At 39.6% G+C, this 16,695-nt stretch overlaps 1 protein-coding gene across 1 annotated transcript in view; it reads left to right on the top strand.

The window, feature by feature from the left end:
• The window catches only part of ccnjl (cyclin J-like), an 83,944-nt gene extending 75,519 nt beyond the window's left edge, over positions 1-8,425 (top strand). Inside the window, exons 4-5 of the mRNA XM_059990150.1 lie at positions 2,556-2,715; positions 4,356-8,425. Coding sequence (XP_059846133.1) covers positions 2,556-2,715; positions 4,356-4,836 — 641 coding nt within the window. The 3' untranslated portion in view covers positions 4,837-8,425. The remainder of the gene's footprint in view (positions 1-2,555; positions 2,716-4,355) is intronic.
• Positions 8,426-16,695: the final 8,270 nt, after the last annotated feature.

The raw sequence follows: 16,695 nt of genomic DNA, 5'->3' as shown, positions 1-16,695 counted from the left end.
CCTTATTCTGGCTGCAGTCTCCTTTCTTTCCAGTTGAGATAAAGGGTCTTGCCCCAAAATGTCAACTGCTTATTCCTCTCCGCAGGTGGTTCCTGACTTATTGAGTTCCTCCAGCATTTAATGTCTGGTGCTCAAGGTTTCCTGCATCTGCAGAATCTCTTACGCTCTCTGTAAATGTAATGATCCCTTGTTGTAATGCTATTTGGTACTTGCCTCCAGTGGTGAATGCTTCTAAATTTGAAGCACAAGTGGAATTTGCATTATATCCCATGTGCTATCCAATAGACAGAAGCCTCCTTTCTTGCTCCCCTAAGGCACTAATTTATGGTGGGATAGGGATTCATAGGAATTGGATGACCTTTGATAATACTTCCAAGTAGTCATTCCATCATGTGTGATCCAAGTTATGTTCTTCAGGTTTCATCCGGCTTGGAAAAAAGCACCACATTTAAGCCATGCTCATTATCTCCAAAGGATTTTCAATCCAGAATAAGGCCTAAATGTAGTATCACAACTGCCACCTTTGGCAAGTTCAGCTAACTTTGCTGAAGATCAGAAATCAATCCTGAGGTTGAGGAAATTTGGCCCATTGAGTAATTTTAAGATAATTGATCCTCTGAGTAACGGTGTTCCTTTTTAATGCAGGAGCAATGTAGGAGAAAGGGAAAATGCCTTGATTTAATAAAATATTGCAATTTTGCATTGTCATTAATGCCATCTTGCACATGAGCCCACCTAACTGTTGGCTCTGCACTCATCCCAGATTGGCATTTAAAGCTGTTCCCTTCTGAATTAGCATCACCACAAAACAATTTCTAAAAAATTCCGTAAAGGTTGATGTTAAATTTAATAATTTGTTGGGCTGTAAAGCACCTTGGGGTATATCCAAGGTACAGAGAACAACTATAAGTGTAAGTATTCATTTGTTTGCTTTTTTCTTTTTTTGAAGAATAAGAATATGAATTATTGGCATCAGTAGAAATAAGATGTTGAATGCTCCTTTGGCTTGTATTCTAGGGTTTGATGGGAGTGCTGGAAATTTGGAATCAGGAAGATGAGTGAAGTCAATGGAATTTAATCATTAAATGTGTGCATTAACATTTCCCAGATGTGAAGAATTAAAGTGCTGATGTATCATTGCAGGAAAGTTTGTGAACCCTTTATGATTACCTAGTTTTCTGCATTATAAAATGTGGTCTGATCATCTAAGTCACAATAATAGACAAGCGCAATCTGCCTAAACTAATAACACACAAACCATTATACTACTACTAGTCAAAACTGAGTATACCATTTAAACAATCACAATCTAAGTTCAAAATAAAGTATGTGAACCTCTGGGGTAATGCCTTCTACAAAACCTCCTTGGAGTTGGGTGTTCCAATCAATGAATTGAGATTGGAGGTGTGGGATGTAGAGGTGCCCTGCCCTATTAAAAGGGACACACAAAGATAGGTTACTGACAGACTTCTCTTCTCAAGAAAGATTTGTTTATGTATACAATGCCCCAATCGAAACAACTTTCAGAGGACCAGAGAAGAAAAATTGTAGAGATGCATGAAGCCGAAGACCTGAGTGCTCATCAGTCCACAGTAAAGGAAATTGTCAACAAGTGGAGGAAATACACTACCATCTCTGAGTGGGCATCCTGCATCGATCACACCAAGAGCACAACGTGGGGTGCAACCCAAGAGTAACAACAAAAGACCTGCAGAAATCCCCACTCTAAGAAAAAGACTGAACAAGAGTAAATAATAGAATGGCTTAAAAAGTAAATTTATGTTTTGGAATGGTCAAATCTGAGTCCAGACCTTAACCCAATTGAGATACTGTGACATGACCTGAAGAGGACTGTTCATGCAAGATATCCCAGAAATACTGATGAACTGAAAGAGTTTTGTATGGAGCAATGGTCTAAAATTCCTTCTCACCATTGTGCAAGTCTGATCAGCAGCTACAGGAGATGTTTGGTGCTATTAAACTCAAAAGGTTCACATACTTTTTCCAGCCTGGTCTGTGAATGGTTAAACATTGTGTTCAATGAAGACATGAAAATTCCAATTACTTGTATGTTGTTAATTTAGGCAGATTGTATTTGTATATTTGATTTAGATAAAGATCAGACAACATTTAATGAGTTAATGCAGAAAACCAGATAATTGTAAAAGGTTCACAAATTTTTTCTTGCAATTGTAGGTTAGGAGCAAACAAACTTGATGACTTCAGTGGAGATTAGTTTGCAGACTGGATAACTGAGAATGAATAATTGGAAAGCAAAGCAAGTGTACTTAATGTAAGTGTAGAGTGGTAGAATTGATAGGAAATTAATGTGAATGCAGGAAAGTAAAATGAGATTAATCTAATTGGCTGCTTAATAGTGAACATGTAACCGGTGGGTCAGAGGGCTTACTTCTGGGTCCTAATGCGAAAAATGCTTTTACATCAGTATTGCAGTGCAAAAATCTCCTTAGGTTCATAACATGAACTGGAATCATGAATTATGGAATTACTGTAATCAATTCTTTCTCAATGACATTCTGCTCCTCTTCTTGTAGATCACAACTTTCTGAGTTTTCGTCCATCACTGGTAGCTGCGGCCTGCATCACAGCATCCCGCATTTGTTTACACATCAGTCCATCCCTAACCACTCATCTTCACCTGCTGACTGGATATACGTGGGAGCACTTGACTCCATGTGTTGAGCTCATGCTGATGTAAGATGCATCCACTTTTTTTCCCCTTTTGAAAAGAAAAGTTGTTTAAGGGTTTGCATTTTGATCAGAGTTTGCATTTGTATGATCCTTATGTCCTCTTTGAATTGATTTTAAATGGTACTAGAAAATCCTCCTTTATCTAATATAACTTATAGTAGAATAATCCAAAACGGAATCTCAGTTTACATTTTTATCAATTTAGCAGACTAAGAACAACTCTGAGAACATGATAAATCTAAAAGTGAATATTTTGGTTTAACATGTGTTGTACTCTTTTTTTTAAAACGTGTGTGGGATGCGTTCCTCTTCAGGTGACGAATCTGCGTATCTGTGATCTCTGGCTGTGTCTATATGGAAATTTTAAGTTGAATAAAATTGAGACAGGTTGCAGTAACACCTCTTGCTCAAATCCAGCATCTTAGGAGTAATGCTCCTGCTAACTGTTAACTGCCTTCTCATCTGATCATGTACAGTACTGTGCAAAAGTCTTAGGCACATGTAGAAGCTAGGATGCTGGAGACGTTCGCACAGTACTGTATTTGTCAATGTGTAGCGGAGAGCAAATCTGGCTGGAGCACAGGATGTTGGGAATGGCAAGAGTGGAGTGCCACACGAGTGTGGGGCAAGTGGCAGAGGACTGTCAGGGGTTGGCATATGTCTGCCCAGAGACACCAGGCAAGGTAATTTGATTCCAATCCTCTCCCTACCTCCTCCCCCTCCCTTCCCCTCTTCCCGCTCTCAGTCCACAATAGAAACCCATAACAGAATCAGCTCCATCATCCATCACAAGTCATGAACATTTTTTTTGTGATAGCAGTACAGTGCAATGCATAAATTACCTCAGGACAATGTAGAATGTACATGTCTAATCAATATATGTATGTAAGACTGTTGCAGAATAATTAAAATGGTTTTGGTTTTAATTAAATTGGCCATTTTGTTGGCAGTACTAACCCAAGAAGTTATTGATGTGTTTGAAAAGCATTAATAATTTACTGCATCATTTGTACTGACTTGAAGGAACTTCACGTATGTCCAGTTAGCATTATTAGGTACACTAATATCACTATGAGAAAGCTAGTATAACCGTTACTGTGCTATGATATTTGGATCTGATATTTTACCTTCCTGGTTCAGAATACTAATTGGAAAGTATCTAGATCTGAATGTTTTTCTTTTGTGAGGTGTGTTTTTGCACTACTTATTTAGTTTAACCTTTTTAATATATACTTTAATTTAGTTATTATGTCTTGCAAAATACTGCTGCTGCATAGCAGCAAATTTCACAACATATGCCAGTGGTATTAAACCTGATTCTGGTTGTCAATGCAGCTTTGTGTTTTTAACCTTCCAGTGCTATTTAATGGCACTTGCTGCTTGAGTGGCTTGGAGAGGTTAGAAGAGGCCTTGTCTCAATTCAATAACTTAGTTAAAATTCAGTGCACTTTTTATCATAAACTGGTAATCAATTATCAAGAAATACAATTAATAAGATGGAAACTATTTTAATATGAGAAATGAAATATGACGAACTGAATTTTTCATGCCAGCATTTAATGGAAATGGAAATTGTGCATTAATGGAAATGGAAATTGTAATGGAGAGTGTCTGATATTTGAAATGTTTTATCTTGTTTCCAGTGCCCATGACAATGATGTCAAAGAAGCCAACAAAACCAAAGGACAGCAGTCAGCTCTGCAGCAGCAAACAGCAGTACAGCAACAACAGACAGCAGTGCAGCAGCAGCATCTGCACCAATCCTCACCACAGCTCCTGTTTCAACAGGCTCCCTACCAGCATCTAACCCAGAGTGCCTCATCCCAGCTGGTACAGTTCCATTCACCTTTACAACCTCAGGCTTCAATACAAGCCCATAGGAGCCATGTGCAGGGCCGCCGGGCTACCATTATCTCAGGAAGTTCTGGCAGCAACTATACTCTACAGTCATACCCAAGTTTGCAGGCCAGTTTACAGCCCACCGTTAGAGCACTGCCTGTTCAGGGACCCATTGCTATGCAGGTTGCCATAACCACAGAGCCCAGACACTGCATCACTGTGGCTTATGGTAGTAATTTTTTAAGTGGACATCACACATATACAACTGGCTGCTTTGACAGATGACAGTAATTGCCAACAAGTTATCTTTCAGCAACCTTCCGATTTGTTAAGTGCCATCTACTTCTTGGCCTCAGAAGAAATGCAATTTGTTAATGGATTGAACTTTTTATCTTGGATATGCAAGAGTGCATTCACAGTGTAGCTTTTCTCATTTAAAGTCCCTGTGATGAAAGAATGCTCATTATTTTAGACTCTGAATGCTCCCACTTGGTATTCTGGAGGAATATTTTTGAGATAAAGTAGTCCAATGGGATGTCAGGAAGCCATATAAAATATTTTGATAGATTTGAAGTAAAGATCTTTTCCTTGTAAAGTGTTTTTAAGCTGCTGCCTTAACTCACATAAAGGTCTGTTATTACTGTGACATTTTTATATTGTTTACATGAAAGCTATCGGGGGCATGCTTTTTTTTACTTGAAGACAATGCTGTTGCCTCCAGTTGTTCTAATTTATCGCTGGCTGTCTGTGATGTTCCGGTGTATAACCCAGGGAGTATTTAGACATTTCCAAGTGCAATATGGTTTATATCTTAGCTGTACCTACACTTTATACTGTTTACAGCACTGTACCTTTTCATTTGCATTAACAAGCAAATCAGTAACATAAACATCCACCTCTCTTATTAAGAATACTGCTCATTACAGTAGCAGTTGTAACCTTATCAGACAATGATTTATTACTCTCTCATGAATTTTAACTTCATTTGCAAGGAGGTATGGGTGGATGTGGAATATCTGAGAGCTGCTTTCACTGGGATATGTTGCTGCTCTTCAGCAAGGATAGCCTACTGAAAATTCAAAGTTTAAAATTAGAGCTGCTTAGGGGATAGTTTAGTAAAAGATTAAACACTTGTGTTTTTTTTTCCCCAATTCATGACTGTTTGCTTAATAAAGGGATCAAGAGAAATCTGCTGGTTTGTTGAAGGTGCATCCAATGAGCTGGCATGACCAAACTAGGAAAGAGTTGCATGGAGAAATACAAGGGTGAACTCAGTAACTCAAGTCTAAAAATTCTACAGAAGGGTAAAAGTATTAAGTATCTCTCGCAATCTTGTTGCCGAACATAAATGCATGACAATTACCTCAGTAACTGGTTTGCATTTCTGTTCCATTGCATTGAAGATGGCAAATGACAGTGCTAGAGTATGGCTACCTTTGCAAGCAAGTTACTTTCTTTGTATATTTTATGTTGATATAAAAGAATCCAGAGGCTTTAACTGCTAATTTTAAAAATGCATGTTTCTGAAAACTTTGCTTGATTGTCTTAAATGGACTTTATTGTAAGCTAACAAATGAAAATCATTTAAGCAGTAAAGTTTTAATCTTGTATTAATTATATGTAAATTAGAACTCAGACCTAACAAACAGCTAGCCATTTCCTTCATAAACATCTTTTCTTTTAGTAACTATGCAGCAGTTTCATTTTCAATGCCCTTTTATTTAATTCTCATAAGGAGAACAGTAGTATTTGTATATGTCTGGCAGTTTAGAATTGTTTGAATTTAAGTACTCCTATTTAAGTCAGTATTACTATCTGATTGAAGATGCAAGTTATTACTTAGTCTGTCCTGCACAATTTTGCCCCAACCCTACCACTGTTCAGGTTAGTCCTGGTTTAAAAAAAGGTAGAAATTAGCCCAAACTCCCATTTCGGTTGCTTCAGGATTGTACTTATGTGGACAGGATGAGCCTTGGCAGTGACCTGTGACTGAATTTCTCACTAATAGTCCACATGCATCCATGAAGAATGACTAAAATAAAGGGTTCACATTTCTGAGTAAGGACAAGGAGAGAAGTTTCAAGCTAAATGTTTGATGGTAACCCTAGCTATGATTCTGACTATGTACCTGAATATCTGTAGTTTTCTTCATCACCGAATAGAGAAACTTGTTTAAAATATTCACCATTTATCTTCTAATGCGGTGAAAATTTTAGATTTCTTTAATGAGTGAATAGTGCAATGATCTAGCTTTAGTTTAATATTTACTGTAAGTCTTCTCCCCCCCCCCCCCCCCCTTTGTGTCACATCATGGCCTGTTCCAACGAACTGGTCACTTCCATTTCTGTTTTGCTGGTGATTGTGTGGAAGGGAATATAAGCAAACACATACCAAATAATTTAATAACATGAAGTTTAGTTTAGAGCCACAGTGGTTTTTGGAATTGCTTCAACGTGCATAAGTTCCACATCAAGAAAGTCACTCCATCATGGAATACAAATGCTCCTGTTGCAAATAATAAAGCAACTGTACACTTGCCCATGTCAGGTTATTACACAAAATTATTTTGGATCAGTCATCAAAAGTGAGCAGTTGTTGAATGATTTGCCTTCAGCATGGAGCTTTTACATGCATTGGAGCAGCCAGAGGGAATGCTCAGATTTCTGTTCCTTTCCTTGGCTGACAGTACAATTAGAGACAGCTGGAATTCATTCAGCGTGCTGTTACAACATCACTGCACTTGCCATCAAATGTGTGCTAAGTAAGCAGCTTGTACTTTTTATTAGTATAGGGATAGTTTTAATATGTCCAGAAATACAGCTTTTGATAAATTATTTATTTTTTTAAAGAACTTGTTAAATATGACACCGGGATGAGCTTCCATGAAAAACTTATTTGAAAACCTCTGATCAATTTCTGACCTCAGTCTGCCCAAAGTTTTTGGTTTGTGTGGTGTTCTTTTTTACATAAAATATTTTTAAACTAAACAATCTCAAAACAAGTACATTGAGGGATGTCTACCCCAGCAGATTTCACATGTAATGGTGTTTAAAGTGCCTTCTGCATTTAGATATTGATACTTTTAACACTTCATAAATATAAATTGATGTGAGACATATCATCAAGCACATAATAAACATCTATTTTATTTAGCCTTACAAACTTGCTAATTGAAATTAGCATCTTGTGTTGAGATGTAAATTAGTTTCACTGTAAAATGTTGTATGATGGGGAGTATGAATAAAGCCATTTTGTATGGCATGCCAATTAGGATGTTGGGAGTCTTCCACCCAAGATTTATTAGATTGGTTGACTTTATGTCAGATGCAGACTTCGTTTGAGACATTGAGATGACCAGGCACTCGAATGAGGATGTATTATGTATGTGGTGTTATGCACACATCCTATCAATAGACACTACAACCAGTAACTTGTTTACTGAATAGAAGCAGGGTAATACACATTGTATTAGAGGATGGTATAATGTAAAATGCGTTCCAGTGAATTCATGGAGGAAATGCAAAGCTTTGAAAATCCTACAATACTATTAACTATATTAAAAAAACGAGTGAAATAACTAGTGACCAAAAATTTTGTTATAGTTCCATTCTGCTATACAAAGCTCATTTTATTCCTGCTGTTTTAAAGGGATTTCTTTCATTTGGTGATGTTTGCCAAATATCCATGTATTCAAGAGCAGTAATGCAAGAGTCAGTTACCTGCTGAGTGATACACTAATATTTGCTAGTATTTAAATAAATCTTAGATCTGGCTAACTGAAGTTTAAAGACATGACGGATGTAAAATTCATTGTACTTTAAAAAAAATCAAAAATAAATGCCGGTCTATTTATTCTTGTTCTCATTATTTCAAATGCATGTCTCTGTGGTCACTTCATTGTATATTCAATTTCCTTGATTATATTATGTTTTGATGCCTTGGCATTATTGGTTTCCTTTGATTTATCAGATCCAACACTAAAATAGAAATTAGCCAAAATTTAGAGTGTGGACTAGTCTAGGCTTCTCATTCATATTTCGCTATAAACGGAAAGAGGATATTGTTCATGCCTCAGCTTAATCAGTCTGTTCTTACTGAAGTTTCAGAGATGCAACTTGAGTGGTGTACCCCTTCTGTACACTGTATGAGCAATAATACATGTATATTCAATGCAATTACATCTAATCCTGTTCTTACCGAGGTCATATCAGTGCAGTTTTCATATGTCACTGGATATAACGAGGAATTCTGACTTGATGTTTTCACACACCCAAAGACGAGGGTTGTTGGGTCTAATTATAGAATATGTAGTTGTGCACAACCTAGAACTTGAAACATGGTTCCCCTGTCTTTTTCATTGTCTATTTTGTAATCTCTGCTTTCCATTGATGAAACTGCACTTCAGCATCTCACATGAAACTGTTTGACATTCATTTCAACAAAACTACACGTCTTGTGCTTGCAATCCATCCACTCCCTTGTTTGGCTTCCTTTGCTATCAAATAAAGCACTTGTCAAGATCAAATGCAAAATTTATCAGCAAAATGATAGCCAAAGTGCAAACACAAACACACACAATGCTGAAGGAACACTGCAGGCCAGGCAGCATCTATGGTAAAGAGTAAAGAGTCGAAGTTTCGGGCCAAAACCCTTCACCAGGACTGGGAAAAAAGAAGAGAAGTCAGAGCAATCAAGTGTGAGGAGGGGAGGAAGAAGTACCAGGTGGCAGATGATAGGTGAAACCACAAAGGGGTGAAGTAAAGAGCTGGGAATTTGGTGAAGGGGGGGGGCAGAATCTGATATAGGGTAAAAGACCATGGAAGAAGGGAAGAGGGAGGTGATGAGCAGGTAAAGGAGATGAGGTGAAAGGGGGGTGGGGCAAAGTGCACAGCCCAGTTCCACCACTAGAACTGTTTTCACTTCCTACTGGCTTGTCCCATTATCCCATCTGACTGTCCTCACCTTAACCTGATGGCTCCTAACATTCATGAGTATCAGACTTAAGCTCAAATACTTCTTTATAGACCTTAGAAAGTATCTACCCGACTTTGATCTGTCACGATAAAAGTGTGTGCTCTTACATCATTTTTGAAGATTGGCTTTATTGTAACATATACATCTAAGCATACAATGAAATGCATTTTTTTTTCATCAATGACCAGCACAATTTAGGGTTGTGATGGTGAGAGAATGCAAGAATGCCATGCTTTCTATGCCAAAGTAGCATGCCTACATCTCTCAATCCCTAATCTGCAAGTCTTTGTAATGGGGAAGAATACTGGAATGTCCAGAGGAAACTTATGAGGTCACAGAGAAATAGTACAAACTCCTTGTAGACAGTGGTGGCAATCAGTGACTGCTAACTGCTACTCTGCTGTGCCACCCAATATTCTGAATAGGCATTCACAATGAGAACCAATTGATTGAAATGGGTTTACAGGAATAATCCTTTGTGGAAATGTAGAATGATTCAGCCAGTGTATTGTCTCAACATTTGCACGATATTCCAGTTCGAGGGCAAGCTGACTGAACCAGGCATAATTCTGTTGTGTTGTCTTTGCCAAGTCCACTACATGTACTAATATAAAATAGTATACAGTAATGCTACATGCTATGGTGTGTTTGCTTAAAGTGTGGTCCCAGGTTATTTATGTAATTGATTTATTGACACCTGTTTCATTCTAATGCTGCTACCCTTTTATGAGTGAACTATGCACCACTGTGTACTATACTGGTGTTCCATTTGTTCTTCAAGTGTAACCTGCAACACTGCTTCCTGCTTCACATCAGCTCTTGTTGGACAATAATAGAAATCACAGCTGCTAATGTTGCAATATCCTTGTATTGAATCATTGTGTAATGTGAATGAGAAAATATCTTTAATTCTATTTTCTAATTTCCATAATGCTTGACACAAAATTATATCCTGCAAGTGTCTGCTGACACTTCTCTCCCCTTTTGTGATCTATCTCTGGAGATAGATTGTCTATTGACACTTATATCTCCACCTGCTGCACATCTGCCCTCAGCTGATCCTCCCATCCCATAACAAAGATAGGGTTTCCCTTGTCCTTAACTACCATCCCATGACTATCTACCATTCTCTATAGCAAATGCCATCTTCAATGAGTTCCTACCACTAAGCCCATCTTTTCGTCACCCCCCCCCCCCCCAAACTGTCCACGTAATTCCCTTGTTCACATCTCTTCCTTCTGGCTCCTATTCTTTCAGACATGAAGAGTGTGGCACTACCCCCACACTACCTCCCTCACCAACATTAAAGGCCCCAAGCAGTCCTTTCAGGAGAGGTGATATTTCACCTGTGAGTCTGTCAGTGTCATCTGTTGCATCAGCTGCTCTTGGTCTAGTTACATAACTTCACTCTGCAGGATTTCCCCGTGATATATTTAAAGATGTTTTGATGTGGCTATTTTAACTTTCGGGTCACATGATTGATGCTTTGTCACTTCTCGTTCTGAGCCTCAACGTAAAATGAAGAGACACAATTATGAAAACTTTCACAGGATCAATTCTGATGAAAAGTTTATAGTCAATTTTTTGAAATGATTGCATTTCTGATGGAAAGCAGCAAGAACAGATACCAGAGATTGTAGATGTTGGAATATGGATCAAAAAATGAGCTGCTGGAGGATCCCAGTGGAGCAGGATCTGTGGAGGGAAATGTTCAGCTGACATTTCAAGTTCACATTTTTTGTCTGTCGTTCAACCCTACACATTCAATAGCTAAATGGATCAATGTTTCTCTGGGATCAAGGTGCAAAATGCAGTACATGTATCACAGACACAAAATAATATTAACAATTTTTTTAAAAATTGTGTACGTGCAAATTGGCCTAAAGTGCATATCGACAGGTAGTTAAATATGCAACTCTATAATGCTACGAATGCTGTAATAAATAATGTGTACAGGCTGGTGCCAGAGTGTTTGCAAGTTTCATTCTGGGGGAGTGAGCTGTTACCCAGCCGAACAGACCTTGTTCTTGTGATGTGTTACCTGATAGTAAGAGGCCAAAGAGATTGGGATGGGAGATGTCCTTGACAATGCTGAGGGCTCTGTGAGTGCGGTACTTCTGGATGGAGGGGAGAGGAGACGCTGATGATTCAGAATCGTTACAATCCATGGTCTTATGCCTTACAACTCCCATACTAGATGGTGATTTATCTGGTCAGTTCAAAGTAAATTTATTATCAAAGTACGTACAAGTCAATATATACAGCCCTGAGATTCATTTTCTTGCAATAAACCCATAGAATATCCATAACAGAATCTATAAAAGACAGCGCTAACTCGAGTGTTCAACCAGTGTGCCAAAGACGACAAACTGAAAATATTAAAAAAATGAGTATTAAGAACATGGGATGAAGAGTCCTTGAAGGTGAGACAGTTGGTTAAGGGAACATTTTGGTGATCAGGTGAGTAAAGTTATCCCCTTTGGTTCAAGAGCCTGATGGTTGGTGAGTGTCCATGACCGTGGTGGTGTGAGTCCTGAGGCTCCTGTACCACCTTCCTGTTGCAAGAAGTGAGCATGTCTTGGGTGGTGGGGGTCCCTGATGGATGCTGCTTTCCCGCCACAGCGTTTCATATAGATGTATTCAATGGTAGGGAGGGCTTTACCCATGATAGACTGAGCTATATGCACTACTTTTTATAGAATTTTCCATTCAAGGGCATTGGTGTTTCCATTACAAGGCTGTGATGCAGCTAGTCAATATACTTTCCACAACATCTATAGAAGTTTGTCAAAGTTTGAGATGCTGAATTTTCGCAAACTCCTAAGGAACTTGAGGTGCTGCCATGCTTTCTTCATTATTGAACTTAGGTGCTGGGTCCAGGACAGCTCCTCCGATATAACACCAAGCAATTTAACGTTGCTGGCCCTCTGCACCTCTCATTCTCCGATTAGGACTGACTCATGGATCTCTGGCTTCCTCCTGAAGTCTACAATCAGCTCCATGGTCTTATTGATACTGAGAAAGAGGTTGTTGTTATGTCACCACTCAGCCAGATTTTCAATCTCCCTCCTTCATGCTGATTCATCACCACCTTTGATTCGGCCTATGTCAGCAAACTTGAATATGGCATTGAATCTGTGCTTAGCCACAGAGTCATAAGTGTAAAGTGAATAAAGTAGGGGGCTGATGGGGAATGTGGAAGAGATGCCGTTGCCAATCTGGACTGATTTGGGTCTGCAAGTGAAGAAACTGAGGATCTAATTGCACAAGGAGGGATTGAGGCCCAGGTCTAGGAGCTTGTTAATCAGCTTTGAGAGGATGATGGTATTGAATGCTGAGCTGCAGTTGATGAAAAGTCACCATGTGTTACTTGGACAGAGGTATGATTGAAGCCTACTTGAAGCTGGTGGGTACTTCACTGCTGAAGCAAGAGATTTCAGATCTCAGATCTCAGTGGATCTCTAGCCATTTGATCAGCAGGGTCTTTAGTACTTTGCAAGGTACACAATCCGGACTAGATGGTTTTTGTGGGCTCACTCTCCTGAAGGCTACTCTCAAATTAGCCTTAGAGGCTGCAATCACAGGATCATCAAGGGAGTTCGCAATGGTTCCCCTATGTTTTGATGGTCAAAGTGAGCATAGAAGGCATTGAGCTCATTTGGCCAATGTTCTTGTTGAGTTTCGTGCAGGGGGTAGGACATTTGTGGGGGGAGTGGAGGTTGATGATCACATTGGTGGTGGGCGGTTTGGGGGGGGGGGTCAGCTTGTGGTTTGAACTATCATGGTTTTCTTTGTTCTGTGGCTGCCTGGAGAAGAACAATCGCAGAACTGTATACTGCATACATACTGTGATGATAAATGAACCTTTGAATCTTTGGAAGTGATGTCCTTGATGACTTCTATGTCGCTCAATTTAACTTTATAAGAGGTGATAGTACTCAAGCCTTGCCACAACTGTTGAGCATCCTACATTGATTCAAGTTTAGTCCCAAGTTGCCACTTTGCCCTGTTATGATCCCAGCCCCCTCCTTTGTGAGAATCGCAAGAGCGCCCGTTAAAAGGGGGGGGGGGGTCAGTAGACCCAGTCGGAGAGAGAGAGAGAGAAATGTGCCAAATTGCACGTCCCACCCGGGATGCAGAATAAGACGACAGCGACTATTGTCTCATGGAGACCACGTGAAAAGCCCTCGGGCAAGGTGGGCTGGTTGAGAGAGAGATTGCATCATCACAACCTGATTGACACCTGCGACCCCGTGAGGAAGTATAAAGGAGAGTCTCAGGGGGACAGCCCCCTCAGACGCACCAAAAAGACACGAGAGAGTGTTCCCGCAGCAGCGGGAAGCCATTCTGAAGGAAGCCATGTGCGTTAGATTCCGGGATTGGAATTTGTGGCTGGAATCACAGAAAACCGCTTTTAACTAACATTGGGGAGAAGGAACCAACGCTCCCCCGATTTCACGGAAGCCTCATCAAGACTTGGCAAGTTCTTTCTCTTCTCCCCAATCTCTCTCTCTCTCTCGGTCGCCCCACATGAAACCCAGCGATTTTCAAAGGGCTGAGGCCTGCAGACTTCTGAGTGACTTTTATATTTCCAACGGACAATCTATTAACCCCTAGACACCAGCAGAGCTCACTTCTTAGTGATGATTATTACTATACCCGCGCTTTAGATTGAGTGTTGACGATGTGCACTATCTGAATGTTTGTATTAACCTTACTTTTGTGTCCCTTTATAAATAAAAACGTTTGAGAATAGTGACATCAGACTTCAACGGACCTCTCTGACTTTGCTGGTAAGTTATCCAGTTACGGGATACGTAACAGCCCATAAGATTACTTTCTGGAGATTGTATCTTGACCTACTTTGACATAATCAGAGATGCTCACATCCAGGCCATGCTCTCTTCTCACTGCTGCCATCGGGAAGGAGGTACAAGAGCCTCAGGTCTCACACCAACAGGTTAAAGAACAATTACTACCGCTCAACCATCAGGCTTTTGAATAAACGGGGATAACTACACTCAGTTACCTATCCATTGAGATGTTCCCACAACCAATAATCTCACTTCAAGGAGTCTTTATCTTCTTATTTCATGCTCTCATTATTTATTGCTATTTATTTATATTAGCATTTGCACAGTTTGTCATCTTTACACTCTGGTTGATACTTAATTGATCCTGTTTTTGTTACTATTCTATAGATTTGCTGAGTATGCCCGCAGGAAAATGAATCTCAGGGTTGTATGTGGTGACATATATGTACCCTGATAATAAAATTTACTTTGAACTTTGGTCACCAGTCTTGAATACCTCTGATCTGACTTTCTGCAGACAATGGATCGCATGGTTCCTCCATTCTCTCGATGGTGCTCTGGTAAAATATGGTTAGAAGGTTGAATAGGGCTAGGGAGCTTGGTTCACTGGATGTGTTAATGTGCCCATCTCAGCCATTATTTCCCATGTGCACCACCTTTGCCTGAAGAAACCGCCCCAATGTCCCTTTCAAGTCACTCACCTCTGACCTTAAACCAATGTTCCCTTGTTTTATAACACTTACCCCACCCCCACCTTCCTGGGGAAGGCTATGAGTTTTCACCCTATCTATTCCCCTTGTGAATTTGTATACCTCTATCAATCCACCCCTTAGTGTCCTTCACTCCAGCATTTTGAAATGGTATTGAGGTCCTCATGGCCACACATCAGGGGGACACAGGATCCTGATGTACGTGGAAGGTGACCACTACCTTGACCAAAGAAATGGAGTGAAAGCAAGTTGAGCTCAATCCTTGGGAACTGCCTGAGGAGAGAAAAAAGGTCAACAAGCAAGTCTGCGATCAGTGAAGTCTTGCAGTGGAAGAACCTTTATCACAGCCCTCATCATCAAACAGAGATTTGTGGCTTAACAGCCCATTAGAACCACAGCAGCCTGAAAGATCAAACTAGCTCTCAATACCAACTTTTAAAGGATATGACAGTTTGCCCCAGCATTATTCTAGATCCCAATTATCCTTGGCAAGAAGCAAGTTCTTAACTCATCTCTGATCCTTTTACCAACCAACTTTAAATCTGTTTGCAGAGCTCTTCTGAAGTGGTTTTGGACTCTTCATTCTTTATGGCTGTCAAATCTAACTTTAATTGACTTTGTTCCCTTTTCAAATTTTTCTATGCAGCTAAAACTCTTTCCTCCTAGCAACACCTGAAGAAGGAGAAAATAGTTAAAATTTTGGATTTGAGACTTCTGAGTTTGTAAATGTTGGTCATTTCCAGAAATCAATTCAGTTAAACTTTGTTGGACTCCTAAGGCAAGAATACTCTTTAATGGGCCAGAAGACCAAAACTGCATGCAATATTCCATGTGGTCTCACCAACACCCTGTGTCATTGTAGAAAGACTTCCTTCTACTTCCTCCTACTTCCTTCCTTCTACTTAAGGCATTTGCTGCAAGATAATCCTTTGTAACTAGTGTAGAAGGACACCCATGTCCCTTGTAAATCAACATTTTCCAGTCTAATACTGTAAAGAATATTCTTCGCTGTTTTAAATGTGAAGCGATTCTTAAAATTGTCTACCTCAATATACTTCCCCGCTCGCTCAATTTGTCTCAGGTATAGAATTTGTTTCTCCTGGCGGGAGTGTCTAGAACCAAGGGTCTTGTTCTCAAACTAAGAGGTTGGCTTGTGAGAAGTTTCTTCACTCATAGGGTGTTGAATCTTTGGCACTCTCTATTCAAGAGGAGTGTGCATCCAAGGGAATTGAAGGATATAGAATTAGTGCCAGAAAGTGATATTATTATTAAAAGATTAGCCATAATTTTGTTGAATGACACCAGTTGATTGTCCTACTCCCATTTCCTACCACCTTTTAATTAAGTTAATTTCAGCATTCCCAGTTTTCTACATGTGATTTGAACTTTACCCCAGACCCTTGATACATGCCCTAGAGTTCATAGTTCAGTAACAGAGCCAGCACGCCGATCTATCGTGAAAACTCAGGTTTCCTCCCTAGCTTCAGTCATTTTGAAGTAAACTCATAAAATAGAAACTAACATTGCAGCTTTCGAAGTGTATTTACTTAAAAGTGTCATCTATCTTAATGGATGTGTATAGTTCTTTTTGAAATGTACTTGTAGAGTAAGTATTCATCCAATCACTGTACATGTTAATAGAGGAT

This window comes from Hypanus sabinus, chromosome 15, assembly GCF_030144855.1.
Source record: "Hypanus sabinus isolate sHypSab1 chromosome 15, sHypSab1.hap1, whole genome shotgun sequence".
Taxonomy (NCBI): Eukaryota; Metazoa; Chordata; class Chondrichthyes; order Myliobatiformes; family Dasyatidae; genus Hypanus; species Hypanus sabinus.
Note: the sequence above shows the minus strand (reverse complement) of the source record. Positions and strands in the feature narration are given on the sequence as shown.